The sequence below is a fragment of the Pezoporus occidentalis genome, unplaced genomic scaffold (assembly GCF_034315485.1).
Source record: "Pezoporus occidentalis ecotype Australia unplaced genomic scaffold, CSIRO_AGI_Poc_V1 ctg67, whole genome shotgun sequence".
Lineage (NCBI taxonomy): Eukaryota > Metazoa > Chordata > Aves > Psittaciformes > Psittacidae > Pezoporus > Pezoporus occidentalis.
Window position 1 is genome coordinate 2,714,059 of NW_026916019.1, and position 19,250 is coordinate 2,733,308.

A 19,250-nucleotide genomic window follows, 5' to 3' on the forward strand; every position below is an offset into this window, starting at 1 on the left:
CACTTCACCTTCTGCAAGCAGGGGGGTCTTCCTGCAGTAGCAGCAGCCCCTCTCTGCTGTCAGACAACAGGCAGCTCAGATAGCGTGTAGCCCATCCACACATGGCACAGAGCCCAGCTCACAGGGTTATACTGCACAGAGAAGATATGGTGAGAAGTTACAGCTTGTGTAGCAGCCTCAGTGCTTTCTGCCATATCCACATAGAGAAGGAAAGGGCATCAAGAGTTTTCATCAGCTGTGAAGTCCAAATAGCAGCAGGAAAAGGGGTTTGCTTCTGCATTTCTGCCTCATGAGACAGAATTCTTCTCTTCCACCTCTTTCACTTTTCCTAGTGGTGGTTCAGCTCTGATTGCTGTGCATCCCTCGTTTTCAGCAGGTCTTAATACACACTCTCTTTGCAAGGTGGGACATGTGAGATTGGTATCTTATGTCTGTTTTCAAGGGAGGAGAGTAGCACCTACTGGAGCATTTTTGGCTCGGGAAGCTAATTGACAGTTCACATGCAGCATTGCCCCCAGTCTCCTTGTATTGTAGGCATTTGCTTATCTGGCTTTTTTGGCCAACAGTGGTGTGACAAGGTAGTAAAGCATAACCATTTGCGACTCTGAGAGTATTACTCCTTAGTGTACTGCCGTGAATCACACTTTAGGCTACTTTTCTGCAATGCCTTTTCTGGAGGAGCACTTTCAGGCTTTCTAGCCCCTTTTGGGGGCCAAAGAGTAAATGATTGATTTGATTTGGTTTTAGGATTATGTGAACTTGTGTGGGACAAGCTTATTCTTAATTTTACTCAAAGTATTGCTTGCAAAGCACTTTGAAACAAGTGGGTGAGAATCACTGTATGAGAGCTACCACCTCTTAAAATTACATGAGGCAGCATCAGAAACTTGCCTTCTGGGATTCAAAGTTCCAATCAGTGAAAAAAATACGAAAATGGGGAGTTTGGGCCCTTTGTTTTAGAAGCTGAATTTTCCGTATATGGACAGAATGTACTGTTTGTGCCTGAACTAGTAGCCTTCATTCCTGACTGTTGTGTGATAGCTTTAGTTTGTTTGACATCTTCTCTTTTTCAGTGTTGTGAGTTTCTTACTTTCTTTTCCCTTCCCCTCCCACCCTTCCCCCAACTCTTTTCTTTCTTCTTGCGGTTTAGAAATCAAGTTCCTCTACCACAACTGGAGAGAAGATCACTAAAGTCTATGAGCTGGGAAATGAGCCAGAGCGCAAGATGTGGGTTGATCGGTACCTCACCTTCATGGAGGAGAGAGGCACGCCTGTGGCCAGCCTGCCAGCTGTGGGCAAGAAGCCCCTGGACCTGTTCAGGCTCTATGTCTGCGTCAAAGAGATTGGAGGTTTAGCACAGGTGAGAAGTGGTGCTAGAAAGTGAACCTCTTGAAAACTTGATGCACACTCTATTTTCTAGAGTATTTCCTGCTGGTTACACCATTACATGTTCAGCCTTGACAACACTGTTGAAGAAAATAGTTTTGTGCTTTAATATTTGTCTTTAATATTTGTGCTTTAATATTTGGAGTTCATCTTGGCTGTGTAATTGCCCTAAAACTCTGGCGTTTCAATCAAAATTGGCCATTGCTGTAGACAGATGAAATTTTTAACTGTTCGGGGAAATCCAGTAACTCCACTAAAAGAAAAAAAAGAGGAAAAGGCCATTGGATCAAAGTTACAAGTAAGTAACAGATGATAGAGCTGAAAGGAAAAGGAGATTTTTAAATCCATCCTTCCCAGATAGGGATACTGCCTCTAGGACAAATAATTCATCTCTCAAAAGAGGTGTCAGATACGTTCTTGAAACACAGTCCTTCATCCCAAACCTTTCATGTCTGAGTGTCTCTGTATGGTACATTTGTTTCTAAGACATGGACTGTGCTTTCACTGTGTTTGGAAAATGCTTACAGGACATTTTGGGTTGCCTTACAAACATAATGATTACAAGGAAAAGGTGAATTACTTAACTGAGATGAAAAATGAAAGCAAGAAGACCTGAGAATAAAAAAGGGGAGAGAGAAGCTTTGGTTTGTGTTCTCAGCAGTTAACTGGAAGTTTTACAAAGGGATGTTTGGAAATTAGTTGTGAGTTCTGTAAGACTGATCACCACAGAGCAAAATGTTTCATTGTCTTGCACCATCAGAAGGGAAAGCAGGAGAAAACAGTCAGTATTTGCAGCCTTAGATTTAGTATTCAAAGTCATCTGTCCTTGCCTAATGTTCTTACAAAGCATCCCTGGCATTAGGGGCTCACTCTGGCTAGGTGCTAGAAGGTACTGTGAAGTGTTGAGACCCATAATTTCTGTGGATTCAAGAACATTTGTAGATGATCAGTGCTTTGCAGGATGAGGTCCTAAGCATAGCTGTATAGATAAATACGCATATGCAATATTTAATATAAAATCGGTAATATTTAATATTCAAATAGATATGATTTTACACTAATTACAAAATTAGAACTTAAAAATTAGATCCTCAGAAAGAGAACACATTTTAATAACCTGTATGGTTAATTCAAGAAGGAAATGTCCAACATCAGTTAGTATCATTCTCTATGCTTTTTTTAATTGTACACAGTACGTAAGATTTGACTACTGAATTAGATCATTGGCCCTTCAAGTGCGGAGATTTCAACTATTCATTAAAGGTAGGCAGAGAAACGTAACATAGTTCACCTTGCCAGCTGCTAAATGCTGTATATGGGTAAAAGGTGTTATCCTGACATTTTTAGTGATCAGCTTATGCCCCCCAGCATCATAAAGATTTGATTACTTTTAGCTCAGAAACTTTATTACAGGTAAATTTTATCATGCAGCTGCTCTGCCTCATACAGCATGATTGTGCCCATAGTATGACTCTTAGCATCAAAAATTAGGCAAGATGGGGGGCAGATGAGATATTCTAGAGAGTCATTCGTGTTTGCTTATTATTTTGGGACACTTGGTGTTGATTTGCAGTGACAGACATTATGCTTTGCCAAAGAATAGATGCTGTTCATTTGGACTGATTTTTGAAAGAGCTTGAGTTACAAATGTATGTTCTTCGGTACCGGTAAAAATTGACACTTAAAGTCTCCTGGTTTTGCTGGTGTGCCCACATGAATGATAATTACTACTAGTGAGAGGCACAGAGCTTTCTTTGCTGAGGTTTATTGAAATGCACCTGTGTCCTACTCTCCTAAAAAGCTGTTGCTCCAACTGCTGCACTTCACATCTCATAATTCTGTCTGGGAAGAGCCAGGGAGCGGAGCTGTGCAGCAGCGGTGCATATTCTCTGAACAGTTGCAATTGATGTGGTCCTAACACGAACAGACCAGCTGTTGGCAGTCTTCTTTTAAATGCCAATATACTGGGCATTTAGGCATGAATGTTTCTGTTTGCATTATGCAATGTGTTCATTACGCACCACTTAGCTGTAAGCCAGTAGGCACAAAGGGCTGTGTAACTGCATTTCAAGCCTCAACAAGGGCAGTTTATGAAAATCTCGTCTCCTTTAACTTCTGGATTCTTGCAGGATGTACCAGGGAAATAAAAACCTGCTTGCTATCAATGCTATCCTCTAAAGATCTTCTCTGTGTGGCAGCAGTTACGATGTTATTAAACATTGAAAGAAATGTCAAAAATGTTTCCTTTGCTGGCATGCAGGCTTAGGAACAGTATGGCTAATGATAGCCTATGTAGCTATACAAGTTAAGTTGGAGTCATTAAAATCTGAGGCCTCAGGGCAAGTAGCAGTCATGGGATCAGAATTCATCCCCAGTAAAAGCTGAGATACGTAGACCTTTAAAGCCCATTTATTTCAGAGCTGCTCCCCTCCTTGGGTGACACTTAGCAATTGCACAACTGGTTGAATAAACTCTGGGACATCAGGTATTACAGCAAAAATACTGGCTGCTTGAGCAGTACCTCTGAGTGAGCCAGAGGCATCATCCAGGCTGACAGATGAACTTCACTGTTATTACAGATCACCTGTGTTTGAGGAACTCTTGAGCAGAGTCTCTCAATATTCTCAGCCGTACACTGCAAACAAGACTCGCAGTGGAGTTGTGCAGTCAGCATTATAATACAGAGTATTGCTGGACTATCCCTGTGTGAAGTCTGCCATAATTAATTAAGGGCCTCGCTTCACTCTGCCTCTCATCTAGCCAGAGGATCATTGATCTGTCCCTGCAAGAAGCCCTAAAGAGAAAGGACCTGAACCAGGAATTGCAGGCTGAACTGTTTGACAGCTGGTGGCTATCTTGGAGAAAAATTTATTTTTCATATTAGTGCTCAAGCACTTAAATTGCAAAATAATGCTCTTACTGCTTTCTAAATTAGTTTTTAGAAGCTGCTTTTTAATTGGAATATGGTGGGTGTGGGTGGGTGTCAGAGACAGGGAGAACAAGCATGAATTTGCTTGGAGATGGATTGCTAACTGAAAAGCATAGGCCCTAGAAGAGTGCAAGGCATTTAAAAGATGCACCATGCATAAGACTCTCCACAAGCAAAGCATTTTACGTTGCTATCAGCAGGTTCCTTAATGGTTTTATAACTGTAAATGCTGTCTGTGCATTACTTCGTGTGGGAGTAATGAGCATTAGTTAAAAGAGGAAAACAAAAAAATTACAAACCAAGACATTAAGTGCCTTTTTTTCCCCCTCTTCCCCCCCCCCCCCCCTTTTTTGTCTCCTGACTTAAATAAACCACATTGCTGCAAACCACCGATCCTGCCATTTATTTCGCTAGGTTAATAAAAACAAGAAGTGGCGTGAGCTGGCAACCACCTTGAACGTTGGCACTTCGAGCAGCGCAGCCAGCTCCCTGAAAAAACAATACATTCAGTACCTGTTTGCCTTCGAGTGCAAGATTGAGCGAGGGGAGGAGCCCCCTCCCGAAGTCTTCAGCACTGGAGATACTAAAAAACAACCTAAGATTCAGCCGCCATCTCCTGGTAAGTCAAGAAAACTGCAGCCTCTTACACAACCGGTTTTTGAATGCAGAAGGTACTAGGTTGCAGTTTACATATTTAGAAGCATGTCTTGCTAATGCTGGACAAACGACAAGGATAAGTATGTTGTTGGCGTGTTGTTTTCAAACTTAGAGCTAGCTCTTGAGTCAAGTCAGACTTAACTCTGAAGGGCCGTCTGCAGTCGTGTGTCTGGTTTGTCATTGCTCACTCTAACATATAAAGACGTGTGCACCAACATACCCTTAATATTCAGTTACACTGGCACAGTAGAAGGAATAGGATTCTGCATGGGCCTGTGCTGTAAGACGGGAGGTAGTTGGTACTAAATGGATCATCCATTTGCCTATAAAGATCAGGTTTAGGTACTTGCACTTCCTTTGCTATGACAGAAACTGCATATTCAACATAACTGTTGGTCAGTAAAGCTTCAGTTAGAGTCAGAATGACAGATGATGGACTGATGATGAGTGGGTCTCATATGGTTGCTCTGATATAGCTCATGTTGGATGTGTGGCAGGTGGAGAGAATAGAGTGTGGTGTATCCCCAGTGCCAGACCTCATAGTTGGAGGCACGCTCTCTGCTCTTTTGTTGCTAATCCTGTATGTCAGATGAGTCATTAGCATCAGTGTCTTTATCTTCTCATCTGAAAAATCTAAATTGAAATCGCTTTATTTTGGCTGTTCTTTATGCATGTACGGTGCGATGTTTGAAACCACCCTGTTTTCTTTCTAAATTTAACTTAGGTCTCTAAAGATTTGATAGTCATGATTGATACTTAAGGCAAGACAAGCATAGTACTAGTTTATGATGTTGCCTTCTGGACTACCCATGGAAGAGGAAAAAAATTGCTTTGTTTTGATGTTTATTAGTTTTTTTCTGACCAACAAAATAATTTGACAAAATTTGTGAACTACCTTCACAATTACTGTTACACAGACCTCCTTCTATTACTGTGAAGAGAATATAATTCCTGAAATGTTTACAGCAGTTCCATGCAGTAAGTTTTAGAAGGCAGTTTTAGGAAAGTATTAAATAACTTAATTTCTGTTAGTGCAGTTCACTGGCTGAAATTGGGAAGTGGCAAGTCAGGGACCAGCAAGCTCTGCAGGCAGTTTGCAGGCTGTCTGGCTTCAGTATCCTATTGTGGATACTAGAAAATTGCAGAGACCTTTATAATCACATAATACAGTTCTAGGCTTTACAAGATCATTTCTTATGATAGTGCTTTGTCAGTGCAGAAAACAATAACAGCGATAAGGTTGAAGTCTTTTTCAGCCTGATGTATTCAGTGTAAAGATTCAGGGAGGTGTTTAGTTAAAATCTGCCTAGGTGCGGCTGTTTAATAACTTAAGTATTTCCCCCGCCTTGTTAACACCAAGGGTTATCAGGCACCCTAGCACCAATTATTTAATAGAGAAGATAACGAGGTTACTTTGCAATGCAAGTTTAGAAGATGCAGAAGAACACTTGGTACTGGAAGTGAAGCCTATAGTCCGAATATTTATCTGTCTGAAACGAGCATAAGTGTCCTGAATGTGCACTACTGCAAAAAAATAAAAGATGTTGGACATGCCTGTCACTTCCTGAGAAGGCTGGTAAGGGGAGCTGACACTGTTAGACTTGTTAAGGAGGTTGAAGAGGAAATTCAGCTGTGCCTAAAATTAAACTGCAGTACTAAAACTGAAGGAGTATGTTGCTTTACTCTCTCCTCCCTTGCCCCTTTGCATCCAACACTGCGCTCAGTAGTTGCTTTAGGGATGATCACCATAAATTAGCTGAATTTTGAGGTGAAGAATCATTATTGAAATATATAAACCTGAAACAAAGGAATAAAATTGTCAGACATACCACTTCTACAGGGTTCTTTTGCATTATGACACTACAGATGAAAATGGCAAAGTCTGAGTTTAAATTTATCATAACGTTCAAGCAAGCTGTCTACGAGGAGAACTGAAACTATTTTTCTAAAATAAAAACACAGCAGGACATAGAGACTGAAAGAGGGGGAAGCAAGCAAAGATCTCAAGGTTTGTTTTGTTGGCAAGAAAAGAGCTCGTGTCACTGAATGGGACTGCACTTCTGTACGGAGAAAGGCTTTCCCAGTGTGTATCAGCTTTAGTACATGAAATCCCGCTGAGGTATAGATGCTGCAGAGAGTACAAGCCTGTTCTCTTTAATAGTCAGCTTTTTTTCTTGCTCCTTTTCCTTTAGTATATACCAACATTAACATTTTAACTGCACAAAAGAAGTAGAGTTGTAGACGTACTTTAGTTAATCTGTTACTCTGGCATTCAGAGGGAGCAGGAGCCCAATACAACAAGAAACAGTAGCCTCCAAAGGTCCTTGCTTTAACCATTAGCCTCTGTTGTGCAGTTAGCTCAATGGAGGCAGAGTCACTTTGAAGCCAAATCCATTCACGGGGAACTAGTTACAGTATTAGGGCTGAAGTTAATTCTGATAAAAAAGCAGGGGGACTTGCCTCAGAGGGGAGGGTGTTGTATTTTTTCCGGTTCTAACCAGCTGGTGCTATGAATTTAAAATCTTGAGAGTTTAAAAATCACCTGATATTCATAAGACTTTTAAAACAAAATATTTCAATTGCTTATAAGAACACATTGCTGCCTTAGTACAGAGAAGAATGCAGTTGCTATGTAGATGTAGTTCCCAGGTAGATGTTATTCAAGGTGGAAGCAGGCTGAAGAACAGTTTAGACAGCTTAGAAGCACAGTTCTTCCAGATGTTTCACATCCAAGGGGTGGTTGTGTTATGACTGTCTTACAGAAGACCTTTAGAATGTAGTCGTAGCAGTACTAGGAAGTGCAGCTCAACAGCTGTATCAAGGAGACTGCTGTAGAAGAACCCAGTCAGGGAAAGGATGCGATGTGTAAGTCAAATGTATGGGATGGTAAGGCAGTGGTGTGTTCCTTTGTAGAGCTGCCAGGGTGAGGTGAGGGCCTGGATGTGTTTTAGGGTGGTTTGCACTGCTCCGAGGCTGTGCAAGTTGGAGACGTGTTGTGGTAGGCTGAGGCCTTTGTATTATAGCTTAACCTGTCTGGGTCAGCAGCCAGCAGCAGATACTTGGTGACAGGCTAGCTATTAGAGGGTGTCTGTTGGCCTTATGTCCTGATTATTGGGTCCATGGTAAGGTCCGTGTCAACTGTTGACTGCTCTTTTGAAACATAGACAACCCCTCAAAGAGAGAAGGGCATTGTAGATCTTCATAAGATCTTTCTAGGACCTCTGTGCTTTCCAGAAGTGGGTGCAAAGGCAAAATGCTCTGTCATGCGTGTTTGATAGTTCTGACTGAAATACGCACAAATTATGTGGCAAGTTCTAAACTGAAAGGAATTCTGGGGGCATTACACTAAGCACTAATGGGTGCCAGAGAAATTTCAGAAGAGCATCAGCACGAAGGAGTTCTGTTCCGTTGCTGTGCTATGGCACTGTAGATTCTCAGCTGCAGTATGTGGTAATGTATGCAAGACTCTAAAAATGACAAGCTGAGTGTTTATCCTGTACTGAATGGACAGAATGGCCGCAGTGGTACAGCTGAGGATGCTCCTGAGTAACACTCAGCAGCTGGCCCTGATGTCAGCAGAGATTTTCATTACAGCAAACCTGGAAAATTGTGTGCCTGTGTTTGAAAGAGGGAGTGAGAGCACGCCAAGAGCGTGTGTGCCCTGCGTTTCCTTGGCAGCACAGAAACAACACTTGGGGAGGGGAATGGTGGGGGGGACACGACACAGCACCACACGACACAGTCATTCAGTGAATGCATCTGTAACCAAACCCATCGTCTCTGCCGGCGGGTGGCTGACTGAAGTGCTATTATTAGCAGGCAGGTGATGTCATGGAGCGTGTCATGAGGCCAGCCAGGGAATCCCCGTGGAAGATGGATGGGCAAGGGGTTGGGAAGGGTGGAAGGGGGGACAGAGAGCGGTGCCCCCTTTCCCTGCATCCGTGCCCACCCAGGGGGGCCCTGCTGCAGCAAGCAGCCCCCAGCCCAGCCTAACTGGGGCACTGGGCTCATGCTGTGTAAATTATCTTCCCAGCGTGGTGGCTGGCTGTTCACTCTGAACTATGTGAATGTACTTAACCTTCAGTAACCTTTCCATTGTTTACTTCAGAGTATACATTTGTAGCTTCTGGCAAAAGGTAGGGATATCCTAGAGAGCACATCAGGCCTCATATTAATGGAGTTTTAAGAGGCTGCATTCTTCTTTCTTTTTTTTTTTTTTCCTGAAGGGAAAAAAGTGCTGGCAAGAGAAAGACTTTTTTTTTTTTTAAACTGCATATTCTGTTCTGGTAAATAAAGTGTCTTTCCCGAAAGCAGTACTTTCAGGAAGAGTAGGCTTTGCGTGCAGGCTGTGCAAGGAAGAATAAGGCTGTGCAAGGAAGAATAATATGTGCCATTGAGTGAGCTGTGGAAGGGTTTGTAGGACCCCACCTTCTCACTGACAAAGATGTTCATCTTATTTCATTTTGGGTGGATTTTCTGTTGTTAAAACATATTCTTACAAATCTGTTATGACACTTGAAAAGTGGGTATTGCTTAGATGTGGATGTGGGATGAAGAATTCAGTAGCTATGTATACACAGTTTTTTTCCCTGGGCATCCCCAAATCAGCTGCATAATCATGTAAGCAGAGATTACCTGTTCTGAAAGAACATTGTTGTCTTCCTCCTTAGTTCTTTAATACTGAAGCTTATGAAGCACTTCTAAAGCTACCGTTTCTATTTCAGAATGTCCACAATCAAAATTAAACATGTACCATCATAAAAACCCTGCAAGGATAGGTGTAGAAATTTCAGTGAGCAGCTTAGCAAATGGAAAAATCAAGGTAAAATATGAAAAAGGCATATGGTACTTTCTGGAGAGAATAGGGTTGTTTTCATATTCTTTAACTAGAAAGCATTGCTAATGGCTATGTGTGTAAAATATATATGTGAGAAAACATAGCTAGTTTGCATTTAATGTGTGTGCATGCAGGTACCTGTGTGCACATGCTCTTATCCAAAAACTGTTTGAAGTGTATTGCTTTGATGCAAAGTCAAGCGCTGAGAAGATAGGAAATGCCAAAAGTGAGATACAGTCTTTGCAACCTTAATTATGTTTCCTTGTGCATATACAGTTCAATACACTCTTAATTACACAGCCACATTGAAAATTTTTCCATGAAATGTTTGTGACATTCAGTGCATGGAGTAAACAGTGCTCAGTGAATGAGGGACTATTCAGTATTCTGTGTTATTCTCACTTGTGCCACTATTTTCAACCGGACTCAGAGATTTGGGTTTACTCCTTAGTTTTTCTTGTCTTTGCTACAAATGTATTTGAGACCTTTAACAAGCATTAATCAGCCTTTGCAATACTCCTCTTGAGAGGGAAAGTAGTATGATTCCCATTCTACAGAAGAGGAACTGGGCTTCCAAAAAATTCATGACATAACAAACCCTATTACCCTGTCTTTGCTTACCAACCTCTCTCCAGTTGTAACTGTGAGCGCTTGCGCAGGGTAGCTTCCTGGCTATAGGTTCTCATACTCAGCTCCACATTGAAGACTGCCCAGATCAACCCAGGAGATGAATTACAGTGGGAGTCCGTGCACCCGCAGCTTGAAATAAGTAGAAACAGGATCTTCAGAGAACCAAGCAGTAAACTTATAACAAGTTAATAATCTTCACATAGAAACAGGTATTTTTTCACATTTATTTAACCAGATCACTGGAACAGCAACAGTACTTTCCCTGTCACAGGCACATTTACAGCATTTACCACCAAGTCTCTTCTTCAAATAATGAAGGGACCACTGGTGCTGTGTATGAAAAAGTTGACCAAATACATATTTGGCTTGGAAGACTCACAGAAAACTATTTCTCTTCTGGGGACAACAGAAGAGGACTATATATTTTCAAAGACATATTTTTAGAAAAAAATGGCCAGTTACAGCTGAAAATTGTGAAAATAAAATTAGCTTGAGGGGAATTGACTGAAGCTTGGCGAAGGTACTGAAAATCACATCCCAGAAGAGAAAGTTAAGTTGGTTTAAAGATTGTATCTGCTTTGCTAACAGTAACCATTAAGAGTACACACTTATTCTTTCTGAAGGAATATGCTGTCTACATTTATGTTATTTCTGAAATAAAGGTGAACTATTCAGTGGCCTGTTGGGCCTATGGCGGTCTCTTGTAGGGCATATTCACGTTCGGGCCCTTCTCAGTAGCTGATGACCCAGTCCAGAGGTTGACACACTTGCAGTCCCTATCCTGTATAAGTCTCCCTGACTCAATCGTAGCAGTACCAGAAATGGCACTTCTCATGATAGCATTTGCCTTTCATTTTTACATCTGGTTTAGTCATTTAGAAAGAGGCAGGGGAAAAATAGCCATAACCACCATAACCTACAACCACCACCCAGCACAGGTAGGATAGAGAAGATGTTAATTGCTGGTTAATAGCCCACCATAAGAGAAATACACAGGGTTAGGCTGTATCATATTTTACATTAAGTATAGGGGTACACTGAGGTGTTTACTTACATGGTTCTAATCTAACAAGATGTGACAACGTGTGGCTTAACTCAGAAATGCTCTCAAGCTTTTTTAGAAGTAATCTAGAATCATGTTTAAAGCTCAAGGGCAGGAGAATGATCCTGGCTCATGCAGGCGTCATATATACAAAGAGCTCACTTTATGTGAACATGATTTTACTTTTACATGGATTTGTTTTATTATATCACTAAAGCCTTCAGTCACTGTAGCACTAGTTGTTGCAATTGTTGTTACTGTATTAATGCAATCAGAGAGCTTTTAAACTTTTTTTGAACCTCATTACTATGCAAGCGTATTCCAGAAATGCCTGGGAGAGCTGAGGACAAGAACAATGTGGTCTGCACAATGTGGATTTTACATATTACTTGCTACTGAGACTGATTTCCAGATAGTGGAACATGTGTTACAGATATAAATGAAACACATATAAAAAAGGTGTTCTTCAGTTAAAAACAAGCTCTGCCTGTCAAGATGATGAGTGTTCTAGGATTCTGAGTCAATTATAAACTACTCTCTCTTTCACATACAGAAGAAAAGACCATACTGCTTGTTCCAATTTTCCCTCTAACAGTAATTTATAAAGTTTTGTTAATTGGTTCTTGAATGTAGATAATCAGGCACTATAAAATGCCTACATGATAGTTCATAAAAAAGAAGGACCTCTCACACCAAAGACACGTCTTTCTAAGCCTATTAGATGTGTGGCTTTTTTCTGTTGGTAATTTTTTTTTTCCCCAGTTGCATCTGAAGATTTGAAGCTTACATGTTCTCCCTAGGTAGAATTTCTGCGACAAGGGGAGTCAGATCCAGTGTTTAAACATTGTTACTAATTCCCACTTAACCACCTTCTAAATAAGAAAACTGCTACATCAGGTCTTCGGGGCTGGGAGTATTTCTCCTCAGTAGTTACATGAAAATAATAACTTCGGTGTCTACTTTAAAAGACTGGTCTGGATTTATTCTATCATTAGTTTATATGATGTATCATCTAGTGCCCTTATTACTGCTAAGTCTCATTGGAATAAAGCAGTACAAGCTTTTCTATGCTTGTCATATCAAGAATAGAGCTATTTACCATGGTGAAGGATGGCAATAGTGCAGTTACTCTGAGATCTCAACATAGAAGTTTTTGAAGATGAAATGGATGCTTTGCAGAATTGACCTGGTCCTGTGACATACGCTCTACAATGACCTTAACTACAGATGTCCGTTGCTATTTTTACAGTCTTATTAGGAGTGTTAGCTGTAGCCTCCTGCTCAAATTCTACTTTCAGTGATCACTTTCTTCTTATCCCAGATTGCCTTTTGCTTTTTCTTAAATACAATCTTTTGCCATGCTGTCTCAAAGATGGCATAGGGTTGCAGTGTGCCACTTATCATTTGCCATGTTTCACCATGGCGATGTCTGCCTTTAGTGGTAAATGATGAATTTATATTATTATAGCAGTTTAAATTTGTGAGGAAAAGCTTCTGGATGAAATTTGCCCTATAAATGTATGTGTTGTGGTAGTGATTATATGAAGAAGCTGTGCCAAAGAACAGCCTTCATTTACTCTGTTGTAAACTATAGACGGTTAACTTTGTATCTCTGACCTCTGATTTAAATAATCTTTTATCTAGGTGATTTCTGTTCCTGTTGCTTCAGGCAGCAGATTAAATTCACAGTTCCAGGAAAGATGATGACTATTACTGCACAGCATATTCTGGTATCAGAGGATTTTGGGGAAGTTCTAAAGTACTGAGATGCATGTTATAAGCATACTTACGGGTGAAAGAACCAGTTTCTCTACTTTATGATTATTATTTCCACAGGAATTTGGCTGCTACCTTTTAATATTTCCTGTTTCTTTAATTTTCCAGCAAATTCCGGTTCTTTGCAAGGCCCACAGACTCCACAGTCTACTGGTAGTAATTCCATGACAGAAGTGCCAGGCGATTTGAAGCCCCCAACACCAGCATCAACACCTCATGGACAGATGACACCTATGCAGGGTGGCAGGTATGAAAAGAGCTTTGTCTCATTTTCAGTTGGGCTGCAGTTCTACAACAGTTCCAGTCTTTCCCAACTGTTAGGGCACTCATCTGATGCTGTGGAGATCTAGTCAGAGTCTTAAAAGTGGCAGGGAGAGAGGGAAGGGGAGGAAGGATTAGGAGCTGCATTAGCTTTCTGAATACTAGAGGTGGATCAGACAAGCACCAGTGCAAAGGGGTGCATGTGAATATGTGAAGAGTGCAGAGGAAGGTGGAACCCAGCAGCACCAGCGTAGAATCACAGCCTTCCTTTCCTTGTTTACCCTGTACTCCTCTGGTATACAGGTCCAGACGTTCATGCTCAGGAACAACTAATGTGTGGTTTTAAGGTGTTACTTAAATTCAGATTATGAAAATCATATATAATAACAGTTGTTGAGATAGCAGAGGATTCAGCTGGATGGACTAAGAGATCGCTTTCTGTTCTGTGTCCTGTAAATCACAGAGACAGACTTAATCTGAATTGAAGCCTTCCCACTGTTCATTAAGGATCCGTATCCCACTGAAGTCCAACAGAAAAAGTTCTTGTTGACTTCAGCAGGAATGTAGCCAAGCTGTGAACTACGTACAGTCACTCCAAACATACTTAGGTTCTTTTTTTTCTCCATCTGTGATACTCCAGGAAGGATAACAAGAACCTTTTTTAGTAATCTTTAATTCAGATTGAGTTTTCTTTCACTATTTAAAAACCAGCAAAACAACTTAGTGAAATTTCAGAAATATTTAGACTTTTCTATGGGTAACAGGAACACACACAGCTGAATTAGATTAAAACCCTTTAGGGGTTCTTTGAAGTAAGTAGCCAGATAAGCCTGGGGAAAAAGTGGGTAGATTTTTTTAATGATTGTCTAGTGTGAAAGTATTTTGCATGTTCCTTAGATGTATCCTGCACTGATCACTGCCACAGCATCATGGGCTAGGTGTGTAATAGTCCAGTCTCTTTTCACAATTGTTACGAATAGATGATGATGTTAATGTCTCCTTTTTTTCATCTGCTAGAAACAGCGCAGTTAGTGTGCATGATCCTTTTTCTGATGTAAGTGATTCAGCATTCCCAAAGCGAAACTCCATGACACCAAATGCACCATACCAGCAGGGAATAAATATGCCAGATATGATGGGAAGGATGCCATATGAGCCGAATAAAGATCCTTTCGGTGGAATGAGAAAAGGTATTTTCTTTGTGGGAGGTTAAGTATTCTTCCCTACTCCTATGTAATCAAGATGTTCTAGTTGTCAAAATGAGCTCTTTACTGATTTTGCCATTCGTAAAATGGCATCCTTGTAGCAAAAAGAGACGTGTAGCAAAAAGAGAAGTGTAGCAATTGTGTTTCATTCTGGTCTGGTCATATTTTTCCCTCTCAGAGTCACACTATTTTAGACTCAACAGAATCCTAAAAATGCTTGTAGGAATACATTTCAGGAAATGACATAAATTCATAAGGTTAGATTTTGTGCAACACCATAGGTTTCTTGAAGGTGGTTAGCCACCCTGCAAATCCGACGCTGGACTTCAGTGTTAGAATATGGTCAAGGAACATGCCTGGTTGTAGTAGGACTGAACTTGGAATTCACTGTGTGGAACTGAGCCAGTCTCCTGATGCTCTCTGTCTCAGTTTACATATTTTCAGAATAAGAAAGCTAATTTTTTTCTCACTTGAACAGGCCCTGACAAAAGGTAATGAACACACTCATTTGTTTATTTTTAGAAAGCAAAAATTAAAATGATTGTCAAACCTGACTCTTGTCCTTTTGGCCACTTAACCTAAGATGGATATTGTAAAACGTGCTTAAAATGAATCAATCTTGCACGCTTCTTATATAGGAAAGTGGGTGGAGAGAACACAAGCAGGGTTCACAATGCTGCAAAGAGAAGAGCAGATGGAGGAGATGAAATTAAGAAAGTGGAAACTGAAAGGGAGCAAAAGGGAGGAATGGGAAGAGGAGGTCCAGAAATCAGGGGAAGAAATATATGTGATGAAGCAGAGAGATGTTTTAAAAGAGATAGTTAACCTGACATGATTTTTTTTAAACCTTCCCGTTAAATTCTTTCACCTGGACTGTGGATACTAGCATAACACAGTTGGAGGAAGAGAAAAACCTCTCTGCCTTCGATTCACTTCAGGTTTTATATCCGTGTAAGATTAAGTCGGTTTATTGCACTTTGTTATACATTTATCCTATCGAAATAGAAATGTCTGTGTTCCGTATCTACTATGAGGGACTAAAGGATAGAGTCTCTTCCTGTATTTGCTTGGGGATTTATATCTGATAATAGTTGTCAATGTGCCTTTTCTTAGACCCATAGAATATGCTCACCCTGTTCAATAAGCTACATCAGGATACAGTATGTTTTCCATGATTAAATTATGGTATACATGTGTGTGTGCAGGCTTTATGGGAAAAAAAAAAGAGCCTGATTTTGACAGCTTTGTAATCCAGACTAGGAGATTTGCTTTAGTCTGTTTTGTAAGGTCTCTGTTTTCATTCATATTTAGCATTGTTTGGGGTGAAAAGAACAAGAGCAAGTTGATCTTCAGCTGTGAAGACCACAGGGAAGAAACTGCCTGGTGCCTGATGAGCTCAGTTCCATAGGATAAGCTTACTTTCCTCGCTTGCAGCTCCTTACTATTATAACCATCATGTTGGTAGTGGTGCTGCTTCATGTGTTTTCATCAGACCCTGAAAAGCTTGTCAGATACCAACTAATTATCTTTGGCAGTGTTAAGGATCTGAACATTATTTTAAAATACATCATTTAATAGAAAGATATCTTCAAGCACCCAGAATAATATATTTAATTTCCCCTACTGTTGCAGTGCCTGGAAGCAATGAGCCTTTCATGACCCCTGGACAAATGCCTAACAGTGGAATACAAGATATGTATAACCAGAGTCCATCTGGAGCAATGTCCAACATGAGCATGAGCCAGAGACAGCAGTTCTCTTATGGAAGTGGCTATGACAGGAGGTGAGTCAATCTACAGGAAAAAGCAAAGCCCATTAGCAAAAAATGATCCTCTCTCTCCTTATTTTCCCATTACACCTTGCAGAGAACATAGCAGCTTACATTTCCTGCAGCATCTTACTAAATCACTGGGAATCAAACCACTGGTAATGACCGAGTCTGGGTGTTCACAGGAAGTAATAAGGAAGAATTGTCACACCTTAGAAGTCACTCAAGCTCCAGCAGATCAGAATATGGGTGTTTGACAGCCACCTTGAGCTGGTGGCTGGGCTGGGGTGTGATGGCATAAATTAGCACTTGAGTTAGTCTTCTGGCCATGTTTTCACCTAACCAGCTGTTGGTGAGCATTTTATGAAAACCAAAATGCACAGCCTAAAGGTCTGGTTTGTGATCTCTTACTGAATTCCCTTTGGAGAGTCTGAAGTCTGTTGTCTGAGCTGTAAGGACACCAGTCTTACAGTGTGTCTGTCAGGACCCTCATAGGTTTGTCTTTCAGTGAAGTACACAAAATAAATGTGTCCCTCTTTTGTTTATCCCAGGAAAGTCTTTGGGGTAAAAAAAAAAAAAAAAAAAAGGGTAAAAAGGTAAAATCACCGATGTCTAAGCACTGATACAGCAAGCAGAATGGTTTGGCAGTGTTTGGATGACATGAAGTATTCCAGTAGGTTTTGCAGCTCTGGCTGTGTTCCTACTTTTACTTTCATTAGACTGTGTACTTTAGCTTCACTTCTTGTTTCCTGAAGGTAGCTGAAGTGATGCAGTGTGTGTCTTTTAAGTCTAACAGTGGAGTAGTTTTCAGTCAGTATGTCAGTAGATGTGTAGGGTAACACAAGTACAATCACATTGTTCAACAGGTCACGTTGCTGGGGAGTCAGTGAGAGTAAGGGTTCCAGTGGAAGGTGGTAAGAGAATGCTTTCTTTAAGGGGCATGTCTTATTTTGTTGGCAGTTTTGGAGAGTAAGTGCTTTTTACAGAATGAGGTTTCCTTTGTCATTTTTTAGGTTGGATCATGGACTGGGTTCTGAAGGCATTATGGGACCACCTGGTGGTCCACCAACGTTGTGCCTTCAAACAGTGACCCAAACATGTACTCTCCTAATTAGTACCCTGGCCAGCAAAGGTGAACACTGATTTCTCTGTAGTATCTACAATAACCAGCCAACCAGTGTTACCAGTGTCTGTGAGAGCACATAGACAGAATATGTGGCCTCTTGGTGTGTTTTGCCTGTTCTTATTTAGGGTTATACCACTGGTGCAGTTTTTTGGAGTGGCAGAGACATGGATGAATCTGTTGACTTTCTGTAGCCGTAGAATCAGAGATTAGATAAGGAGTTAGTTGTGTATCTCCCTGCCAACACTGAACTAGAATATATTTTACAGACCCAAGTTCTCCAGAGCATCATTAAATGACACCAGTTCCGACGTTTCCACAACTTCACCTGCCTTGTGGTTATTCTGTGGCTAACAAATTGAACATTTAGGAAGCGTTCCCTTATGTATGACATACATGTACCTTTCTTAGTTTTATATTATTGCATGTACCATCTTGGACAACTGTAGACAATTCCATCAGTTGTATTGGGTTTTTAACTGGCATTAGGTAATTTCTCTCCATCCTCATCATAGTTTCAGAGATACTGAACAGCTATTGCTTTCATTCTGGTCAGCTCCCAAAAAATGTGAGTTGTCTATGCTTTTGGAAAAATTAGGTCCCATTAATTCTTTTAACACGTCAGCTTCTCCAGTCCTCTGTTTCTGTGACACTCTGTGATATATTGCTTCCATAATTATACTCACATTATAGATGTGTTCTCACTGGTACAGAGAGGAATTACTGATGTTGTGGTGTGCAGTACAACTGGTATTTATCAGTCTTAGTACTTTCCAAGTACTTCATTTCAGAAACCTAAATTTCATTCAGATGTGCTAAAAATATTGCAGTTGCACTGTAGTGCTCCTTGGAGGTCTTAACATGCCACAGGTAAGTTTCCAAGTGCAACGCAGCTCTACCTTTTATGTGTATGCTTCATTATGTAGCTTTAATTAAAAATAACATGAACATCAGCAAAATTAAAAGTACTGGTGTTACTCCATAATGATGTATTTAAATGTTACATATTGTAATTAAATTTGTACTTGCTTCCTGTCACCAGCATCAGACTAAAATTACAATTTCACTTCAAGTCAACAGTTAACTATTGATTATACTCTTAAATAATCCAGAAAGTAGCTTGGTTGGTGACTTGCTTGGTAATTCTTGTTAAGAATTTTGACTTGCAATCTTTGAGCTGCACATACGATATTTTTCCACCAGTGCTGCAGCAGCCTGTCTTACCTCTTTGCTGACCATACCCTGTTCCCATTCATGACTGCTACCTCTAAATCTCTCTTGCATCTTCCCTGCTCCTCCTTTCTTCTATCTGTCTGCTTTATCTCCTCTCTTCCACAAACAGCTCCAGCAGAGTTTATTGCATCAGGCTCAGTACCATACCTCACCGTACCTTCACCTTGGTTCCAAATGGCAAATACCATCAAGGTGCAAGATCATCAAAGCACTTTGCTTTTCCTGGTGTCTTGGAAATTCCAGCAGCTCTAAGTGTTGATTTGAATGCTTCATTTTAGGCATGAACCATATGGGCAGCAGTATCCAGGACAAGGACCTCCCTCAGGACAGCCACCATATGGAGGACATCAACCTGGAATGTATCCACAGCAGCAGGTAGGAGAGGGGAAAACAGCTATATTTG

The 19,250-nt window shown here is 40.7% G+C and overlaps 1 protein-coding gene across 8 annotated transcripts in view; it reads left to right on the plus strand.

Moving 5' to 3' along the window:
- ARID1B (AT-rich interaction domain 1B) overlaps positions 1-19,250 on the plus strand; it is a 329,485-nt gene that overhangs the window by 300,298 nt on the left and 9,937 nt on the right. For all 8 annotated transcript variants that reach the window (XM_062640854.1, XM_062640859.1, XM_062640855.1 and 5 more), the window contains 6 exons: positions 1,151-1,360; positions 4,730-4,934; positions 13,366-13,504; positions 14,536-14,708; positions 16,356-16,506; positions 19,126-19,222. In XM_062640854.1, the coding sequence (XP_062496838.1) occupies positions 1,151-1,360; positions 4,730-4,934; positions 13,366-13,504; positions 14,536-14,708; positions 16,356-16,506; positions 19,126-19,222 (975 nt within the window). The remainder of the gene's footprint in view (positions 1-1,150; positions 1,361-4,729; positions 4,935-13,365; positions 13,505-14,535; positions 14,709-16,355; positions 16,507-19,125; positions 19,223-19,250) is intronic.